Source organism: Stegostoma tigrinum, chromosome 30 (genome assembly GCF_030684315.1).
Source record: "Stegostoma tigrinum isolate sSteTig4 chromosome 30, sSteTig4.hap1, whole genome shotgun sequence".
Classification (NCBI taxonomy): domain Eukaryota; kingdom Metazoa; phylum Chordata; class Chondrichthyes; order Orectolobiformes; family Stegostomatidae; genus Stegostoma; species Stegostoma tigrinum.
The window spans coordinates 17,795,877-17,817,543 of record NC_081383.1 but is presented as its reverse complement, the minus strand read 5'-3'; the positions used below and the strand labels follow the sequence as shown (position 1 = coordinate 17,817,543).

The 21,667-nt window shown below is 40.1% G+C and overlaps 1 protein-coding gene across 2 annotated transcripts in view; it reads left to right on the top strand.

The window, feature by feature from the left end:
* The window catches only part of LOC125466034 (protein jagged-2-like), a 44,101-nt gene that overhangs the window by 12,063 nt on the left and 10,371 nt on the right, over nucleotides 1–21,667 (top strand). Inside the window, exons 4-9 of one of the 2 annotated variants that reach the window (XM_059638505.1) lie at nucleotides 2,522–2,629; nucleotides 5,912–6,019; nucleotides 7,052–7,159; nucleotides 8,172–8,357; nucleotides 12,924–13,103; nucleotides 15,636–15,740. In XM_059638505.1, the coding sequence (XP_059494488.1) occupies nucleotides 2,522–2,629; nucleotides 5,912–6,019; nucleotides 7,052–7,159; nucleotides 8,172–8,357; nucleotides 12,924–13,103; nucleotides 15,636–15,740 (795 nt within the window). The remainder of the gene's footprint in view (nucleotides 1–2,521; nucleotides 2,630–5,911; nucleotides 6,020–7,051; nucleotides 7,160–8,171; nucleotides 8,358–12,923; nucleotides 13,104–15,635; nucleotides 15,741–21,667) is intronic. The other variant, XM_059638506.1, reaches the window with a different exon arrangement.

The window sequence follows — 21,667 nt, the reverse complement described above, 5'->3', positions numbered from 1 at the left end:
CATTGGAGAAAAGGAGGAGGAGAGGGGACCTAATTGAGGTATACAAGATAATGAGAGGCATAGATAGAGTCGATAGCCAGAGACTATTTCCCAGGGCAGAAATGGCTAGCACGAGGGGTCATAGTTTTAAGCTGGTTGGTGGAAAGTATAGAGGGGATGTCAGAGGCAGGTTCTTTACGCAGAGAGTTGTGAGAGCATGGAATGCGTTGCCAGCAGCAGTTGTGGAAGCAAGGTCATTGGGGTCATTTAAGAGACTGCTGGACATGCATATGGTCACAGAAATTTGAGGGTGCATCCATGAGGATCAATGGTCGGCACAACATTGTGGGCTGAAGGGCCTGTTCTGTGCTGTACTGTTCTATGTTCTATGTTCTATATTTGACTGTTTTATGACCGCATCTTCCTTGGCCATCAAATCCTGGATTAGGACTTGAACCTGGAGTTTCTCATTCAGGTATAGAAGTGCTGTCACTGTGCAACAAGATCTCCTATTTGAAAGGTATATCATTGCTGTAAAAGCCCACCTGGTTCACTAAAGTCCTTTAGGAAAGGCAATCCACCATCCTTACCAAGTCTGGCCTATATTTGACTCCAGACCTGCAGAAATGTGGCTGACTCTTACCTGTACTCTGAAATGGCCTAGGAAGCCAGCTCAAGGGCAAGTAAGGATAGGCAACACAGGCTGGCCTTGCCAACAGTGTCCACATCCTATGAAAGATTTTTAAAATCTCGACATAGCTGCAAACAAGTGTGTTTCCTCAGAAACTGAGACTGTTTGAGTGCCATTTGACTAGGCAGTCTATGTGGATCAGATTGCTGCCAACAGTCTGGAGGTGGATCTCCATTCCAGCTGGCATGCATTCGGGATATTTGTCCTTTGCCACCATACAGTGCTGTGGATTGGACCTGTGAGATGGAAGAGAATTCAAGACAAAAATACTGGAATTTTTCAATTGTATTTTTTTCTTTGAGCCTCAGGCTTTGAGGTTTTGTAGGACAAATGCTGTTTTGTACTTACCTGTGATCAGCACGGTAAAGCAAAAAAGATAAACGTAATAAAAATTGGTTTATTCAGGTATTATGACCGACAGGACTACATCCCACCAATAAAGGGTTAGGAACTGCTTATGCAGTGAATATGTATATCATGAGCACCTTCCACAGACATTATATCATTTCTTCAGTTCTCAGTTTTCAGCAAACTTTATCTTAACTGGCTTCTTATCAACCAGTACTCTTGACAAACCGATAAAAATTATATGCCTCAAGTACTGGAATGTTTGAGTATTTATGTTATAAATAACAGTGCTGCGTATACCCCTCTGCATTACATTTCTATTACTTACTGTGTTTTATGTTTGCGTTGATTTTAGGAGGTGTGTTGACATTTTTACACACTTTTTTTATAGGATGTTGACATCACAAAGCTTCCCTTGATCAGGGTTTACTGCAGTGATACTTACAGCTTGATTATCTGGAATATTTGATCAACTGGGCACACACATGGTCCCATAAATGTCAATTAATAAAAGTTTGCTGTATGATAATCTATATTTGGTCCTGAATTATCATCTGTAGAAGCTTCCCCATGACTGAGGTCAAACTGATTGACCTGTAGTTACTGACCTTATCTTGACATCTTCTTGCAATAAAACTGGACAGGTGGGTTTGCTGGACAAAGCAAGGGAGGAAGAGAGAATGAGGGGCGGCAGATTCCCTTTCTCTGATGAATAGGCCACAGGGTCATACCTGCTGGGCCACACATTTGGATTCTCCCGCATCCTGTTAAATGGAAGATAGAATTGGGCTGGGGTTGTGTAGCTGGGCCCCCTAGTTTACAGGCATCATAGAAAGAGGTTATTCAGCCCATCGAGTCTGCACCAACTCAATGGTACAACAGCTTGTTTTCCTGTCCATGAATAATCTACAGAATTCAGCCTTAATGCACATGTTGTCTTTTGTAGGATAATCTCAGATGTACACTTTAATGCTACATTTGTGTTTTTCAATATTTATTTATTACAGTAATAAAGATTTATTTAAACACTCAATAGAATCCCCACAATATAGAAGCAGACCATTTGGCCCATCAAGCCCATGCCAACTCTCCAAAGAACATCCTACCCTATCCCTGTGACTCCACTTTTCCAATGGCTAACCCACCTAGCCTGCATATCCCTGGACACTATGGTCAATTTAGCATGGCCAATCCACCTAATCTGAATTGAAGCACCTGGAGGAAACCTACGCAGACATGGAGAGAATGGGCGAACTCCACACAGACAGTCAGCCAAGGGTGGGATTGAACCTGGTTCCCTGGTGCTATGAGACAGCAGTGCTGTCCCCTCATGCATTTTAAGTCCTGGGATACTTTGTCTCGCTCAATATTTTCATTCAGATCTCTGTTCAAAGTGACAATATTCAGCAGATGCCCCAAACACACACATCACACTTGTAATGTGTTAAATGCCATCTAGCAGATATGGGCCCCGTGCTCATGTTTGTGTTGCTGTCTCTACAGAGAAGTGCAAAGCAACAAGCTGCAACAAAAGAGGCAGATGTGTTGAACTGTCTAATGGTTTTAGTTGCATCTGTGATCAAGGCTTCTATGGAAACAATTGTGAAAATGGTAAGAGTCAAAGAAGAAATATTTTTAATAAATAATTCAGAAACGAATCTCCTGAGGTTACTAACACTTGTTGGAGTTGCATTCTATATATGTTCTTGTATGTATGTGTTTTTTTTTGTCCAAGTGGACATTCTGCACAATGGAACATGAAATTTGCACATACAGATTGTCCAAAGATCAAAAGGCAGAGATTCTCTATTCCACTGACATCAGGTCATTACAAACTTGGAGGGAAATTAAGGTTAAACAAGAAAGATAAAGTATGTCCTTAGAATCAAGTCTGTGGTTTACATCTGAGCGGGAAACTGTACCTGCATGCCATGTCTGGGGCAAATGTCAGGAGCCGTGTTGGGCAACTCCAGACTGACAGCAGTTGCCTAGGAGCACAATGGTGTTTTCAATATGATGTCAATGCGGGAAATGTCAAATAATTCCAGGATCTTCAGTCAGTGGCGAGTTGCCCTGGGAATAGCTGTGGTAAAATGGGGCAGAAATTGGACATGATACTCACCATAAAAGATGAAATGCCAATTAATATGGGGAATTTGGTGAAAACACAGTGAGAAAGCTCCCTTAGCCTTGCAGTGGGAATCATTCCACCAAACTCGACCCAGCTGGCACTTAGACCAAAAAAGGTAAGTCTCAGACGAAAGAGCTGATTCCCATGATCACAGCCTGGTTATTTCATTCTACACAATATCCTAATCAAAATCACCCGTGTAGTGTACACTGTTCCAAGATGAACTTCTGAAATCTTCAAATCTACTCTGTTAACCCAGAGTGTTTAAATTACCCTCAATCTTATGGCCCCATTTTGACCCAACTCCAAGGATCCTTTATCACCCACCTGGTAAGAATCCACAACTGAGCACAGTTTTCTTAATGAGTCTAAACAAGTTTTGCTTCAAGGTCACTATGTAATATATTTTGCCCTATACAACTGAACTATACATACGCTCTTCTACCAATCCTCCTCACCTTTGATACTGAAAACTTGCGGTCATGAACCAAATTTATTTAAAACTCATCGTAACCCATCTTCCAATAAACATCAGTTGTGAACTTTACTTAATGTGAACATACTTGGGTAAAGCCCTACTTACACTTAGTACACAACGTTTCCACATGTTAAATGCCACTTGGCCATGTTAATGCCAAGACCTGAATATAATTATCATATAATAACTACATCTTTCACTCCCTCATTCTACATAATTTCTGTATCAGTTTGGATCAGTGCTAAACTTCCCAACTGACGTTGTGCTTTGGGGTTCATGTCACACCCCGGGACTCGGGAATCTACGCTGACACAAATAAATAAAACACAGAAACAGGGCATTCAGTGTTTATGCTCTTGGAATGTCTCGTCCCATCTTCCTTTATCAGAATATCCTCTGTTCTCTTGTCCCTCATATACTTGTCTATCCTTTTCTTAACTGCATCAATACTATTGCTTTCAACTGCTCCTTGTAATATTGAGTTTCACATTATCACCACTCTCTAGGTAATGACTTTCCTTCTAAATTCCTGATTTGATTTCTTCTTACAGTTTTCTTCTTGATTTATCTTACATTAATAGCCTCTGGTTATTCACAAGAGAAAACATTGTAAATACTCTATCAAAACCTTTCACAATTCTGAAGGCCTTGGTTTTTCACCCTTCAACTTTATTATTTCAAGAGAAAAGAGACCCAGTCTGTTCCCCCGTCTCCTGATACACTGTGCTTTCCACGCACCCCCCAACAACCTGACTCCTGGCATCACTCTTGCAAAATATTATTGTTCCCTCTTCAGTGCCCCTCTCATTTTATTTATAGTACAGTGACCAGAATAGTATACAGAACTGGAGGCGTGGTCTAACCGAGGTCTGTCTGCATTGCAGTAAAGAGGAAGTATAACATTGTCATTTGAGCTATGAAACCGAAGTTATGCTGATTTAAGAGAACAGAAAAGGAACCCTCCATTCAACGAGCAGTTGTGAATTTTTTCAGCACATTGATCAATATCCATTCTATGAACAAGAGTACCATAAAACCATTGTTTGGATATTTATTCAATTTAAGGGTTCATGCGCAAATTGGCTACACTTCTCTCCAAAATAGCAGTGAATACAACTTAAAAGTACTTTGACAACTGTAAGTCACTTTGAGACATCCTAAAGATGTGATGTATCAAATTCTGTGCTGTTCTCTTTTTCTCCATTGCTAAAATGTGTCAAGATACTCTCCTGACTGTTCAAAGTGACAATGTTTGGCAGATGCCCCACACACATACATCACACTTGTAATGTGTTAAATGCCATCTAGCAGACATGGGCCCCGTGCTCATGTTTGTGTTGCTGTCTCTACAGAGAAGTGCAAAGCAACAAGCTGCAACAGAAGAGGTAGATGTGTTGAATTGTCTCATGGTTTTAGTTGCATCTGTGATCAAGGCTTCTATGGAAATAATTGTGAAAATGGTGAGAAGAAATGTTTTTAATAAATAATTCAGAAACTAATCTCCTGAGGTTACCACCACTTGCTGGAGTTGCAGTCAATATATGTTCTTGTATATGTGTTTTATTTTTGTCAAGTGGACATTCTGCACAATGGAACATGAAGTTTGTACTTACAGTCTGTACAACATCCAACAAAGTTGTTGTGGAGACAGCAAAATGACATTAATGAAATGGTTGCCTTCTTATTAGTCCTGGATATTCATGATTGCCTGCATAAGCAGTTGTTCAGTGGCATAAAACATAAACCTTGCTGGAAAGAAACATCTCATTGAAGCTTTTTGTTTTGCACTGATCAGGACAAACTCAAGAATATAATTTGCAAACAATCACAACAAATTATGCTGCTGAAGAAAACAGTGCTGATGATTGTTGAGTTGACTCTGATTGGACAACAGAGCAGCGCACATACAATTTATCTTGTAATATAAATTATTTAAATTTGCTCAGAATGTTGCATTCTTGTGTTTATCTTGATGAATGCAAGCTGAATATCTTTGGCAACATATCTGCCTTTCCACTAACAATGTCTAAAGCTCGTCTCTACCTAATGCTCCAAATCTGTTGATTTATATAACTGTGTCTTTATAAAAGAAAAGTGCTGAGTGTTATTGCATGCATTTTAATTCCTGGGATAATGTGCCTCTTTCAATAGTTTTGTTTAGATCTCTGTTCAAAATAACAATGTTTGGCAGATGCCCCACACACATACATCACACTTGTAATGTGTTAAATGCCATCTAGCAGGCATGGGCCCCATGCTCATGTTTGTGTTGCTGTCTCTACAGAGAAATGCAAAGCAACAAGCTGCAACAGAAGAGGTAGATGTGTTGAATTGTCTCATGGTTTTAGTTGCATCTGTGATCAAGGCTTCTACGGAAACAATTGTGAAAATGGTGAGAAATGTTTTGAATAAGTAATTCAGAAACTAATCTCCTGAGGTTACCATTACTTGCTGGAGTTGCAGTCAATATATGTTCTTGTATATGTGTTTTATTTTTGTCCAAGTGGACATTCTGCACAATGGAACATGAAGTTTGTACATACAGTTTGTACAATGTTCAAAAGGGAGAGTTTCTTTATTCCACTGGCATCAGGTCATTACAAACTCAGAGGGAAATTAAGGTTAAATAAGGCAGATAAAATACGTCCCTGGAGTCAAGTCAGTGGTTTACATCTGATCGAGAAAATCTTTTGTCTGTCTTTCAATATGAGGTCTCCTTCCCCAAAAGATACCTTTTCATCTAAAGGCGGTCCATTTGATTCCCCCAGCTACCCTACTCAGGGCCCTCTATCACCATTGCCACCTGCTAATGGAGATTCCCAATAAACATTGGTCTGTTTGACACTTGCTATTCTGGCAACTACACACAGCACACAGAAACCGTGTGTTCAGAAATTGCATGTTCAGTAGGTTTAGGCTCTGCAACACCACATAGTGAGCTGTTTGCCTCCACATCGTCTATTAGACTCAGGGCCTCATGCAATTCTCCTCTTTTTCTGAGCATTTTCTGAGGCTACCCTGCTGCCATTGATGCAATAAAATAGATGTTCCCCCCTCCTAGTATCCAGCTGTTTGATGACTCAGCAGGGTTTAAGGTCCCACACATCATGTGTCATATTCCAATCGAAATTCTGGTTCTGGAGGAATATCTTTATTATGATTGGAAAGTCAGTCCTGTCCACTTTGCAATTATTCAATGTTTTTCACCTTAGCATTTCTCTCACAGTCCTCTTGAATGCCATTCTCAAACATCTGACTTAGCCTCATGTGATACAGCTAGTTGCCCATTGACCTAGCCAGCTCCATCAGAAGCTGTGGTTAGCATAAGAAGATTGTTCACAGGAACAACTGGGGTTTATCGAAGGAATAGCCACCTGTCATCCATGGGGTCCTAGTATCAATGTTGTTGCCAATGTCTTCACAGAGAAATGCAAAGCAACAAGCTGCAGCAGAAGAGGTACCTGTGTTGAATTGGTTTATGGTTTTAGGTGCTTCTGTCAGCATGGCTTCTATGGAAAGAATTGTGAAAATGGTAAGTGTTGGTGATAAACTTTTTTTTAACAATTGTTCGGACTATAATTTCCGAGTTACTAAAGTATGATGTGGTGTGGTATTCTGTCTCTTTGTCCTATTGGACATTCTCCATGTAAAACCTGAATGATATCAGGAAATTACTGCACTGTGAGGAGTTTCACAGCTGAAGCATGATTTACATTTACCCAGCACTTCTTGTCAGATGCATTCCAGCATGGCCTGGAACTTGCGTTGATCTGTCCCTACTTTAGCCCAGAAACATTGAGATTAGTTGCAGTTCAACTGAGATCAGCTCATGAACAACACAAGAGTTCTGTAGCTCTGTCTTTGTTTGTTAAGATGGAAAAAGAAGTGATTTCACAGTGTGTAACACAAATAGAATTTCCTATTTGTATCCAGTTAACTCTTTTTATTCAGTGAATAATTTGAGATGTTTTTGTATTTTCCCATGTTTACTGATGACAATAGATTGATGTTCAATGTCTTGAGGCAGTCAAGAGGTTGTCCCAGAAAGTGCATACATTTGTTTAGGCAACTGTTCATTGACCATCAGACATTTATTCAGGCAATTATTGACTTGTTTAAATATTCCTTCCAAAACTACTTATCAATAACTCATTTCTGTTACTATAATACCATTCATCCTTGATTAAATAAAACCGAAAGGTACATTGAAGCTAGAAATTGATAAATCTTTGGAGATTAGGGGATTACAAGATATGGGGATGGGTTGGGAAAGTGTAACTCAGATTAGAGTACAGTCGTGATCTTATTGATTGGCAGAGAATGCTTCAGAGGCTTGTTCCTCCTCTAATCTCCTTCGTCCTTACTTCCTAAAATGTGTTCAAAAGTTTGAACAGGATTTCCTAATATGTCTCAATGAGCATTAATGGTCACTGCATTGTTTGAAACTCCTGTGTTGACAACACAAATTCTGATGCATTACACAACAAACCTTTTGGTCTTGTATTCATTACATAAAATACTTTGCACTTAACTCTGTTTTACAGTCATATCATGCCCAATCATTACGATTCCAGACCACAGCATGGTTAACTGTGACGGATTATATGGAAAGAACCATTTCCAGGCTGTATGCACATTTACCTGTGAGCGAGGATTTATTCTAAATGGCAGCAATTCAACAATTTGCCAAGCATCTGGCTCCTGGACAACTTACAATACAAACTGCCAAGGTCAGTCTACGCGTTTATTAAAACCAAATTGTAGTATTTGATAAAGCTTGTAGTTAAATTAACTTGAAGAAGGGTTCAGTTTTGGACAAAGCCTGCCAATTTTGCTGAATTACTGTTAGCAATTTCAATACTGGATAAGAGAAGCATTTCTTAAATTAGGCCTGAATGTATATCTAATAGAGAGATTTATGAAACAACAGCAGCAGTACTGAAGCTTCACACAAGTATATGCCCACTACATGAGTACATGATGGACAGATTCTAAATGTTAGGTCATCTCCCACAAAGAGACACCTGCAGAAACAGGTTCCAGTATTCAAGGCAAAGGGAGAGTGGGTAGGGTTGGACAAAGGAGGCAGGTGGAAAGAAAAATAAGACAGAACGTGGGAGAGGATGCCTCTCTAAGCTACACTGCCTTTGAATCAAAGGCCAAAATGCTACTAACCAAGCCTTTATAGTGAAAATATCATCACAGCCCCCAATGTCTAGTGTCCAGAATGTTATTAAAATCACTGTCACATCATCTCTCTCTCTCTCACCTCCTTCAAAAGCTTGAAATCTTTTCTGTTCTAATCAGATGGTGATGGAGAGAACTTGAGCCTAATTTTTACATGCTTTGTAAACTATACAATATAGATGGACACAGCCAAACCCAACCAACACACTTTCAATATGATCCATTTTTCATATAAGCATGACTGAATCCTCAGTTAATGCCACCACCTGACTATAATTATCATATAATACCTACATCTTTTACCCCCTCATTCTACAAATTTCTGTATCAGTTTGGATCAGTGCTAAACTTCCCAACTGACATTGTGCTTTGGGGTTCATGTCACACCCCAGGACTCGGGAATCTACCCTGACACAGCACAAAACTAAATAAAACACAGAAACAGGGCATTCAGCTCATGCCAGTGTTTATGCTCTTGTAATGTCTCGTCCCATCTTCCTTTATCAGAATATCCTCTGTTCTCTTGTCCCTCATATACTTGTCTATCCTTTCCTTAAATGCATCAATACTGTTTACTTCAACTGCTCCTTGTAATATTGAGTTTCACATTATCACCACTCTCTAGGTAATGACATTCCTTCTAAATTCCTGATTTGATTTCTTCTTACAGTTTTCTTCTTGATTTATCTTACATTAATAGCCTCTGGTTATTTACAAGAGAAAACATTGTCTCTGTAAATACTCTATCAAAACCTTTCACAATTCTGAAGGCCTTGGTTTTCCACCCTTCAACTTTATTATTTCAAGAGAAAAGAGACCCAGTCTGTTCCCCCGTCTCCTGATACACTGTTCTTTCCACACAACCCTCAACAACCTGACTCCAGGCATCATTCTTACAAAATATTATTGTCCCCTCTTCAATGCCCCTCTCATTTTATTTATAGTACAGTGACCAGAATAGTATACAGAACTGGAGGCGTGGTCTAACCGAGGTCTATCTGCAATGCAGTAGAGAGGAAGTATAACATTGTTATTTGAGCTATGAAACCGAAGTTATGATGATTGAGATGAACAAAAAAGAAAACCTCAGCACCATTCAAAGTGCAGTTGTGAATTCTTCAGTATGTTGATGAATATCGATCCTATAAACAAGAGTATCAAACACCCATTATTTGGATATTTATCCAATTTGAGGGTTCATGCGCAAATTGACTGTGCTTCTCTCAAAAGAGCAGTGAATATACCTTAAAAGTACTTTGTCAACTGTAAGACACAGTAAGAACTGCTGATGCTGGAGTCAGAGATAACACAGTGGGGAGTTGAGGAACACATCAGGTCAGGCAGCATCAGAGCAGCAGGTCAGGAACATCAACTTTCCTGCTCCACTAATGCTGCCTGGTCTGCTGTGCTCCTCCAGATCCACACTGTGTTACCTTTGTCAAGTTAAATCATTTGAGACATTTTAAAGATGTGATGTATCAAATTCTGTGTATTTTCATTTTCTTCATTGCTAAAATGTGTCAAGATACTCTCCTGAATGAAGATATGCCAACAAAATTGTTGTGGAGAAAACAAAATGACATTAATGAAATGGTTGCCTTCTTATCAGTCCTGGATATTCACTACTGCCAATATAAGCAGTTGTTCAGTGGCATAAAACATAAACCTTGCTGGAAAGAAACATCTCGTTGAAGGGTCTAGGCCCGAAACGTCAGCTTTTGTGCTCCTGAGATGCTGCTTGGCCTGCTGCGTTCATCCAGCTCCGCACTTTGTTATCTCGTTGAAACTTTTTGTTTTGCACTGATCAGGACAAGCACAAGAATATAAATTGCAAACAATCACAACAATTTACGCTGCAGAAGAAAGCAGTGCTGATGGTTGTTGAGTTGACTCTGATTGGCCAATGGAACAGCACATGTTTATCTTGTAATTAAAATTATTCAAATTTGCTCAGAATGTGGCATTCTTGGATTTATCCAAGCTGCAAGCTGAATATATTTGGTAAAATGTCTGCCTTTCTACCAATGTTGTCTATAGCTTGTCTGTATCTACTGTTCCAAGTCTTTTGATTTATATAACTGTATCTTTATAAAAGAAAAATGTTTACTCTTATTGAAAATAATTGGTAAAACACCATTCTTCTGGGGTTATAAGAATTTTGTAGACACTTCCAAGCAGCCAAGATTCCAAGCAGCCAAATTTTCAAAGCCTTTAAATTGTTTCTCTGTAAGCTTGCAAAGTAGCCAGGATCTCCTGTACACTATTTGAATTAAGGTTTGAGGTTGTTGACTTGCTTGCTGACCTGACATCTTTTCGTTCAGAATTCAGAACTTAAATTTCAAGCAGAGTAGAATGATATCACTTCATCGGAGGCCTCACTGATGATGTTACCCAGCATGGTGACGAAACGTCTAAATGTAAACAGGCCATCTCGGTGAGCAAATCAACAACCTCACCCACAACCCAAGCTACAAATCTTTGCAAAAACCTTAAATTAATGTTCGACACATTGAACTGGATTTATATTGCATACAATCCTTACCCAGTTGATGCCACTAAATAAATATGTCGTCCACTGTCAAGCTGAAAAGGATGATCCTGCAGGGAAATTCTTATATACACATCTCTCTGAAATGAGATCAGAACCGAATGTTGCAGTTATAGAAACATCCTTGTATTGATGCGAAGTTAATTCAGCGGTGCCACAAATGTGTCAAAATAATTGTCTCTTGCCACAACCTTTTTTGTGCAATCAGTTTGTCAGTCAAATGCTTAAAAATTCTTAATTTTTTTACCGAACCAAAGAAATGCTGTTTATTAAAGTGCCATTGATGGAAAACAATTGCAAAGCAATTAGACTCAAGTGGCTCTCTGAACTCTTACAAATACGTCTTCTCTAATTCAGACAATGATAAAAATATCAAGAATCTTGTACGGGTGCACTTCCAGAATCAGCAGATTCTTCAAGTTTCATTACACAGAGCAGAAAAAGCTGATTTAGTTACTGTTTGCTTTGCTTTTTTATAGAACTGGAAGAATGAGTTTTCTGCTAAGAAAGAGTTTAAATTTTCCACCTGATGTAGCATGAGGGTCCAAAGTTCTGAGATTAGAAACATGAAGCAACATAATTTATTAAAGAAGGTTCTTTGAACTGAAATAATGGGAACTGCAGATGCTGGAGAATCCAAGATAACAAAGTGTGGAGCTGGATGAACACAGCAGGCCAAGCAGCATTTCATGTGCTCCTGAGATGCTGCTTGGCCTGCTGTGTTCATCCAACTCCACACTTTGTTATCTTTGAACTGATGTTTGGTTCCTATAGTACATAATCATGAATGCGAAACATTGGAACCTTTCAAAGAGAATTTTACCAAAACACCAAACTACTATCTATTGGCTGTATTGAGCAAATTAAAATATAGGCTTTTATCAATGCAAATCACAAAGTACCAATTCTGTGGCACACCTTTCATATTGTGCAGATTTTAACAGGAAAGAGTGGAATTGACAAGTCCTGTTTTCTTAGAAAAACCTTTAGTGATTGAAATTCTCATCCAAGTATATCAATGTCATCACTGAATAAAATGAGCCCAGTTTTAAAATCATCCTCCTTGTTTATAAATCCATCCATAACTTCTCCTCATCGCTAATACCTTCCAGGTCTGAAATCGTCTATGATATCACTTCACCTTCCATTCCGGCCTTTATTCATTCCCAGTTTTAATCATACTACCATTGATGGATGTCCTGTCCCCTAACTAGACTCTAAACTCAGGAACATTTTCTACAAACCTCTCCAGTTTTTTCATCACTGTCCTCCTTTAAGATGTTCCTCAAGACCCATCTCTCTAAGCAGCTTTTGGGTACCTGTTCCAATGCTGACTTATGTGGCTTGGCATCAAATACTATTTACTAAAACTTCTGTAAAGTGTTTGCTTTTATTCCACAGAATCTTCTTTCCTTGGAGATAAATATTGGTGCTCAAGTAACTAAAAATTTTAATGATGGCTTATCATCTCTAGTTTCAATATGATTATTTCAACTTAAGCTGTAACACATACTGAAAGACTCTTTAATTTATATTTACTGATGAGTTTGTTCCTTCATAGCAATTACCTGTCCACTTTTAGAGAAACCAGACCACAGTAGTGTGAATTGCTCTGGTCCCTATGGTGGGAAGCATTACAACACGTCTTGTCATTTTTCATCTGATGATGACTACACTCTGGAAGGGGATCAAAAAACCATCTGTAACGAATCAGGAAACTGGAATTCACATGATGTACAATGTAAATATTCTTCAATTATTGGCACTTGAAATTTCCACTCTTTGATATTTGGAAGTTGTAAAAAGCTGGGCAATTGTATTTGCATGCATTCTTTAGTTAACCAACAAAGAACAAGATGAAAAAATAATATTTAGTGCAAATATTTTTAGCATACCAGAGTCAAAGCCTGAAATATTTCTCCACAGTCACTTGGAACAGAAGGCCTGCCAAGAAAAAATTAATCAGAACTTGGCCTTTGGGCCATGTTATGAAAACCAGCAACCTGTAGCTGTGAAGCCATGATGTATCCATTAACCACTTTTCAGCCTTACATTTAGTAAAAGCAAAAGTAAATGAGAAATATGTTATTTAGTTATGAAGGCAACAGTTATAAAGCAACAGTTTCCACAATAAATATTACTGAAGCATGGCATTTGGTACGTAGGTCAATAAAGTCTGGGGTGTAAGTTTAACTGTAGTTAACTCATGCTCCTTACATTATTTGCTATTCAGCAGCTAAGAGGTCACAGAAACTCTCCTGGCTGAGCAGATAAATAACTGCCAGCACTCTGCCAGTGGCATCAGTGTCTTAATTAGAAGGTGCTTTGCAAGACCACTGTAGAACAATATGACAGTCAGGTTTTTTTTGGTCTCCTCATCTGTAATTGTCAAGTTCTTAGTGTTTAAATGGCCTGGTAGCTGTAAATGAATAGGGAATCGCAGACATCAACCCAAAATGAGCAGTTGCGATAAGGACCCTAAGACAGACAGAGAGCAGCACCTCGATGAGCAGTTGAGAGGTAGACCTCAAGAGGGGCAGTCAGCAACACCTGAAGGAGCAGATGTGGTGAGGGCTGTATGTCAAACAGCCAGGGACAGGGGTAGATTATTCAAACTGATTGGAATTGGGTCTTGCTGTACCACTGGGGCAAAGGTTAACTGTTCAATGAATCTCTGGCATGTGATATTGTTTTTTTTAAGCCTTAGCTGTTATGATTAGATTAGATTAGGTTCCCTACAGTGTGGAAACAGGCCCTTCGGCCCAGCAAGTCCACACCACCCCTTGAAGCATCCCACCCAGACCCATCCCCCTATAACCCACAAGCCCCTGAACACTAGGGGCAATTTAGCATGGCCAATCCACCTAGCCTGCACATCTTTGGACTGTGGGAGGAAACCGGAGCACCTGGAGAAAACCCACGCAGACACGGGGAGAACGTGTAAACTCTGCACAGATAATTACCCAAGGCTGGATTCGAACCCTGGCACTGTGAGGCTACAGTGCTAACCACTGAGCCACTGTGCTGCCCCTATCATTATATACAAATTAATGATAAAGTTAATGAAATATATAAAAGGTAATATAATTACATGAATTTATGATTAAATAACTAAAACTCATTAAGAATTGCAGTTCAGGAGATGTGTCAAGACTGCAGTGTGCGGGAGCTCCTAAATAGGTTACATTAGAGAGACATCTGATTTAACCAATTTGTGAAGTTCTCCAATGGAGTAAAGTGCATGTGGATCAAAAACAGGCTTTGCTGAAGGAACTCAGCAGTTCTGTCAGCATCTGTAGAAAGAAAACAGAATTGATGTTTTGAGGAGAGTGACCCTTCTTCAGAACAGTTCTAAGTGCTGCCTGAACAATTGAATTTCTCCAGCAATTTCTGTTTAGGTTTCAGATTTCCAGCATCTGCAGTCCTTTATCTTATTTTCATCCTGTGGATCAAGGCGGCCTGTAGATGCATTATACTTGGATTTTCAAAAAGCATTTGTTAAGACACCACATCAAAGATTGTTGCAAAATATAAGTTTGTGGAGCAGAGGGTAATGCTGTAGCATGGATTGAAGATTGGATTCTTACCTTATTTAGCAGCCTGCTGTGCAGCCTTTGGAAATCTGTGCCCCAGAAAGCAATGGATGTAAGGTCATTGATTACTTTTAAGATAGAGATAGATTACTGTTAAGTAGGGAAGTCAAGGGCTATTGGAGGTAGTTCAGAATTCTGAACAAAACAGATAAAATTGAATGGTGGAGAAAGTTCATGGGTTGAATGGTTTTCCTTTGTTCCTATTCTGTATATTCATACGTAGCATAACATTAGATTTTCTACAGTGTGGAAACAGGGCCTTCTGCCTAACAAGTCCACACTGCCCCTTGCAGCATCCCACCCAGACCCATCCCCCTATAACCCACACACCCCTGAACACTACAGGCAACTTAGCATGGCCGATCCGCCTAGCCTGCACATCTTTGGACTGTGGGAGGAAACCCATGCAGTCATGGGGAGAATCCGCACAGACAGTTGCCCAAGGCTGGAATCAAACCCGGGCCCCTGATGCTGTGAGGCTGCAGTGCTAACCACTGAGCCACCGTGTTGCCCCATGTGCATTGAATAATTTTTCAAATCTGGAAATGTTCCAGATCTGAAAACTGTGAGCAATGCTATCTTAGAAAATGAACCCTGCATTACCAATGCATAACCTAGTTCATTGATTGCTACTATTCACTAATCTCAATATTCTCATTCTCTGTGTTGTGGATCTGTAGGCTCTACAAACCACCTCAAACCAGTCCTTATTTCTGTGGGAGGCATAGCAATGGCACCTTTAATCCTATCGGTAATCTGTTGGTGGAAGAGGAGAAAATCTCAAGGTAACATGCTAATCCCATCATCATAAAACTAATGTCATAACATTTAACATATAACATCTGTTATTAAACTTTATGGGTCTTTCTGTCAAAACATTTGCTAAGGCAGAAAATGATACAACTCCATACCATCAGAAAAAGAAAGGTAAATGTGGGCTTAATCAAATGCACAGAGCAACAGGTGAAAGTCTCGTACCTACACCCCTACTGATAATCTATGTTTATTAACACAGAGGAAAATGAAATGCAAAACCAAATCTTTGTTGGTTTTCTGTAACACAGGCTGGATTAAAACTCTCTCTAGTATAATTATAATAGCATATAATCTGAAGGTGCTGCTCATAACATTAAACATCATTCTGCTGTATGGCCTATTGTCGATGTCTATCTAATATTTTCTGCTTTTCTTTCAGAAGTCAATACGTTTTCCCCCTGTTGTCTTACATTGTGGTTGCAGATGTGTTGAGAGATACAAAGCATTGTTTCTTTTTTAAAGATGGGATTTAGTTTTATTAAGTTTTAACACGGTGGTTGCAATGAAGGCAGTGCTTGCAGTGGGGAAGCAGAGTTGCTATGAATAAAGTCCTGCTGTATTTCTGTTCATTGACTTGGGGAAAGATTCAACAAACCCTGAATGCTAAGGAAAGAATCCATTTGGAAATGTACCTCCTTCAATTTAACACTTTCATCTGTTGGATGCAGGTGTTGCTAAGGAGACCAACATTTATTATGTATTTCTAATTGCCTTTGAGGAGGTGTTGGTGTATCATCTTCTTGAGCTGCTGCAGTTCGTGTGCTACATGCACAATGCTGAGGATTGAATGGTGATGGAGTTCCAATTCAGGACATTGTGTGATTGGGGGAATCCTGGGGGGTTCTGGAATTCCCATGTACTTCTGCTCTTGTCCATTTAGATGGTAGAAGTCAGCAATTTGACAAGTTCCTGCACTGTAAATTGTAGACAATACATACAACTGCCACAGTGTGCTGATGGAGGAGGGAGTGAATGTTTAAGATGGCACATGAGCTGCTGACCTAATGAGCTGCTTCAGTTTGCATAGTCTGAAATATTCTGAGTGCTGTTAGTGGTGCACTTACAAAGGAAAGTCAAATTATTGTAACTTGAGAGCATTGGTTGAATTGATCTTCAGTCAGTCAGATATAGTATTTAAATTTTATATGAAAAACATTAAGCAGCAGTGAAGACCGGACGATGTGTGGCACATAACTACAGAGATCATATGACCATCTAACCACCTCCACCATTGCTTTTACCAATTATAACGGTAGATCTGAGAGATGGAGACAATTAAAACCAGGAGAATCAAGGGATAATAGAACAATAGAATACATTTAAATTATTGCATTCAAGACAGAAATAGAAAAGGGAAGAAAAAGAAGCAAGGTGACACAGAGATAAAAATAGATGTACTAAGGAATAGGAAAGAAGTGAAAGTACTGTTATGTTCAGTCTGGATGAAAGTGAAAGTGGAAGAGAGATACATCTGTTTAGAGGCTGGTGACCACTTTGTGTGAGAAGTTCAAACCTCACAATAGACTGTTATTAGTTAAATTGGAGGGAGCTAAGAAAGGGAACACAATACTGAGTGTCAGTAGAGTAGAGAAGAAGAAATGTGAACCGCTCATTCATCTTTATTTTAAACAATGAGAGAAAGATAATACCACAACCCAGTGTGGAGCTGGTTATGATCAAGGCTGCTTTGTAATTTTTCAGTTTGTATTTTTCTATCTCTTGTGTTGCTGTCCATACTCAGCCCTCTTTTGGTCGAGAGAAACTTGTTTGAATTAGCCTTTGAATTCTACAACGGTGCTGTTAGCATCAGTGTGTATCTGTTTAGCAGGGAAGGTATTTAACCACAAGAATCTGCCACCATGACATGCCTCATTTGGTCATCCAAACACAGTGGTATTTTAGCAGGCTGCTGCCTCTTAATGTTAATTACAACAGAAAGTTGAACTCAGCCACCTGACTACAAAAGGATAGCTTTCATACCTATCATACTCAGATTGTTTTGAATTTTTGGATTAGTCAGTGATAGATTGTGACTTCAAGTCCTATTGTTGTTATATTAAGTTAAGAAACCTACATTCCTCTAATTCTGCCTACTTGTCTCACAAATCCCTCATTTAATCACTCCATTTTGGGAGGTCTTGCTTCCAATTGCCTATAGCACTGGAACATCCTCCCCACATCTCTCTCCTTCATTAGTTCAATTTAAGACACCCCTTTAAATCTTCTTGACCAAATTTTTTCTTACTAAATTTTCCCTCCTGTGGTTTGGAGACTTACTTTGATTGATGATGTTCCGGCGTAGCACCTTGGGATGCTTCAGTACATAAAAGGCACTACAAAAATTTACATTGTTGTTGCTGTTGTCGGTGGTGGTAAATAGCTGTCGGAGATGGAAACTTGTGAACCCTGCCTTCTCTGATCTACAGCTGATTCCAGACTCATAACACAACATTACATTCAGGTTAAAAATACGGCAGTCATCAACATCCACACAGCAATTCTTTTAAAATCTAAACCTTTCAACAATGTATCATGCTCAGTTCTTGGAGAATGTTGCCAGGCTCCATGTGCCCAATGCATGAAAAAAATCAAATGCTGAACATTTGAAAACAAAAATTGTTAAGTCTGGAGATATACAGTTAATCAATTTGAAAGAAAGAACAAGGGTAACATTTTGAACAAGAGGCTTTGTCTGTGTTCTAAGCCCTGCTATACCCAAAAGACTACAAACAACTTGGACTACATATAGTGGAAAGAAGGCCCATGGAGGAACCTAGAATTTTGAAAGGAGGATGCAAGGATCATTATTGTGATACTGTTAGCTATCCATTTACTGAAAGAGATGACACTCTGTTTTCCTCAATTGTTTATTTGCATGTTTTACATTCAAAGCAAAATCCAGTCTGTTCTGTCTCCATTCTAATCACTTCTTTTTACTGAAGTAAACCAGCCTCCTAGACTCCAACATTTACAGCAATGATGAAGGCCATTCAGCTCATTGTAGTTGCATAATGAGCAGGCAATGGCCACGTGACATTATTACTGGACTATTAATCCAGAAACTCAGCTAATGTTCCAGGGACCCGCATTCAAATCCTGCCACAGCAGACAGTGGAATATGATATCAATTGACAAAAGCCTAGAATTAAGAATCCACTGATGACCATTAAACTATTGCCAATTGCAGGATGAAAGTCATCTGGCTGACTAGTGCCCTTCAAGGACATGTGACTCCAGATCCATAACAATGTAGTTGACTCACAACTGCCCTCTGAAATGGCTCAGCAAACCACTCAGTCGTATCAATCGCTATGAACTCTCAACAAATAAATGAAACCAGATGGACCACCTGGCATTGACCCAGGCACCGGAATACACAATGACAGAAACAGCCCTATCGACCCTGCAAAAACCTCCTCACTAACATCTGGGGTTAGTGCCAACATTGGGACAGCTGTCTCACAGACTAGCCAAGCAACAGCCTGGCATAGTTAGTCTCATGGAATTATACCTTATAAACAATGTCTCAGACACTGCCGTCACTATCCCTGCATATGGTCTGTCCTACCGGCAGTGCAGATTCTGAAGAGGTGGCTGCACAGTGGTATATACCTGCCTTGGGAATCCTCAACATTGATGCTGGACCTCATGAAGACTCATGGCTTCAGGTTAAATATGGGCAAGGAAACCTGCTGCCGATTTCTATGTATGTCCTCCTTCAGCTGGTGAATCAGTACTCCTCCAAATTGAACAGCACTTAAAGGAAGCTCTGAGGATGGCAAAGGCACAAAATATTCTCTGAGTGGGGGGTTTCAAAGTCCACCAGTAAGAGTAGCTTAGCATCTGCATTACCAATCAAACTGGTCGGGTCCTAAAGAATAAAGCTGCTAAACTAGGTCTGTGACAGGTGGTGAAGGAATCAACAAGAGGAAAACTCATATTTGACCTAATCCTTACCAATCTGCTGGCTCGGATCCAGCTGTCCATGACAGTATCAGTAACAGTGACAACTGCACAGTCCTTCTGGAGATGAAGTCCCCCCTGCACATTGAATATACCTTCTATCCTGTAGTGCTAAATGGGACAGACTTTGAACAGATCCAGGAAATCAAGACTGGGCATCCATGAAGCACTGTTAGTCATCAACAGCAGTAGAGTTTACTCCAAAACAACCTGAAACCTCATGGCCTGGCATATTCTCCACTCAACCATTACCATCAAGCTAGGGGAGAACTCTAGGCAGCACAGTTGGCTCAGTGGCTAGCACTGCTGCCTCACAGCACCAAGGATCTGGTTTGGATTCCAGCCTTGGGTGACTGGCTGTGTGAAGCTTGCACGCTGTCCCTATATCTCCATGGGTTTCCATTGGGTGCTCCAGTTTCCTTCCACAGTCCAGAGATGTGCCATGCTAATTTACTCCTTCCTGTCTAGGGATGTCAATCTAGATGGGTTAGCCAAGGTAATTGAGGGGTTACAGAGATAGGGTAAGGGGCGGGTTGCTGTTCAAAGGGCTCACACAGACTCTATGAACCAAATAGCCTTACTCTGCATTTTCGAGATTCTACAAACTCTGGCTCAATGAAGAGTGCAGGAGACCAAGCCAGGAGCAGCACCAGGCAGATTGAAAAATGAGATAGTAACTGCTGATGCTTGAGTCTGCGATTACACAGTGTGGAGCTGGAGGAACACAGCAGGCCAGGCAGCATCAGAAGAGCAGGAAACCCATCGTTTCAGGTTGGGATCCTGCTTCAAAAATGTGGGAGAGGAAGAGGGCTCTGAAATAAGTAGAGGCGGGTTTGGGCTGGGAAAGGTAGGTGGGATGGTGATAGCAGGCAGTGGTGGAGGGGATTGGTCAGTGAGGTGGGAGGAGTGGATAGGTGGGAGAGAAGACGGACAGGTCAAGGAGGCAGGAATGAGACGGAGGGCTGGTCTTGGGATGAGACCAGGGTTGGGGAGATTTTGAAGCTAATAAAGTCCACATTGAGACCATTGGGTTGTAGGTTTCCAAGGCGACTGAAAAATGAAGTGTTGTCTTAGATCACAGAGCGTGTTCAAGCAGTTCTTTTCAGATTCAGTTAAGAGGAAGCTTGGCAACAGCAATCCTTATTAAACATGAACACTTATTGGGTAACAATAAAAGACAAAAAAAAGGTACATTTATTAAGTAAATAAAAAGAATGAAAAAGGGAGGAAAGAAACATTAAACCTTACACCCTCTGCATGTCAGGGGCCCCACAATCTACAGCTAGTCTGCAGGCTGAGCTATTCCTGGCATCATTCCTGATCCCAGTCCGAGGTGAAGTCCAGCGACTTGAAACAAAACTCTCTCTCTCTTATACAGTGGAACAAATAGCAACACTGGGAAACAACAGTACTGTAAACAGCTACAGAAAAGACACGCTGCAAGTATCGTCTTCAGCCAGTAAAGAAATGTTCACAGGACTCATTCAAGGTCATGCAGTTTGTCAAGTACCATTCTAAACTTCCCCAGCCTATTTCCCAACCTGTACCACCTACTTTCCCATGCAGCTGTCGAAAACCATCATTACCTTTCAACCCTTTGGTCCATCCTATACAGGTGTCAACCTGGAAAAACTACCAAAAGAAACTACTTGCCATGCCAAACAGTATTATCAGCAAGTGAGAGACAGAGCTAAGCAATCTCACAACCAACGGGGAATTTTCCCATCACCAAAATTTGCCTGTAATGTCCTGGTTTGTCCCTTCCTTTTTAAATAATGAGACAGTGTTAGTGATCCTCCAGTCTTCTGGCACCTCAGGGAGGATTTGAAAATTACTGCCAAGCCTCTGATTTCTCCTGATTTACCAACAACCAGAATACAACTAATCTGGGCCTGTTGTTTTATATACTTTAGAGTTGCTAATCCAGTTTGTA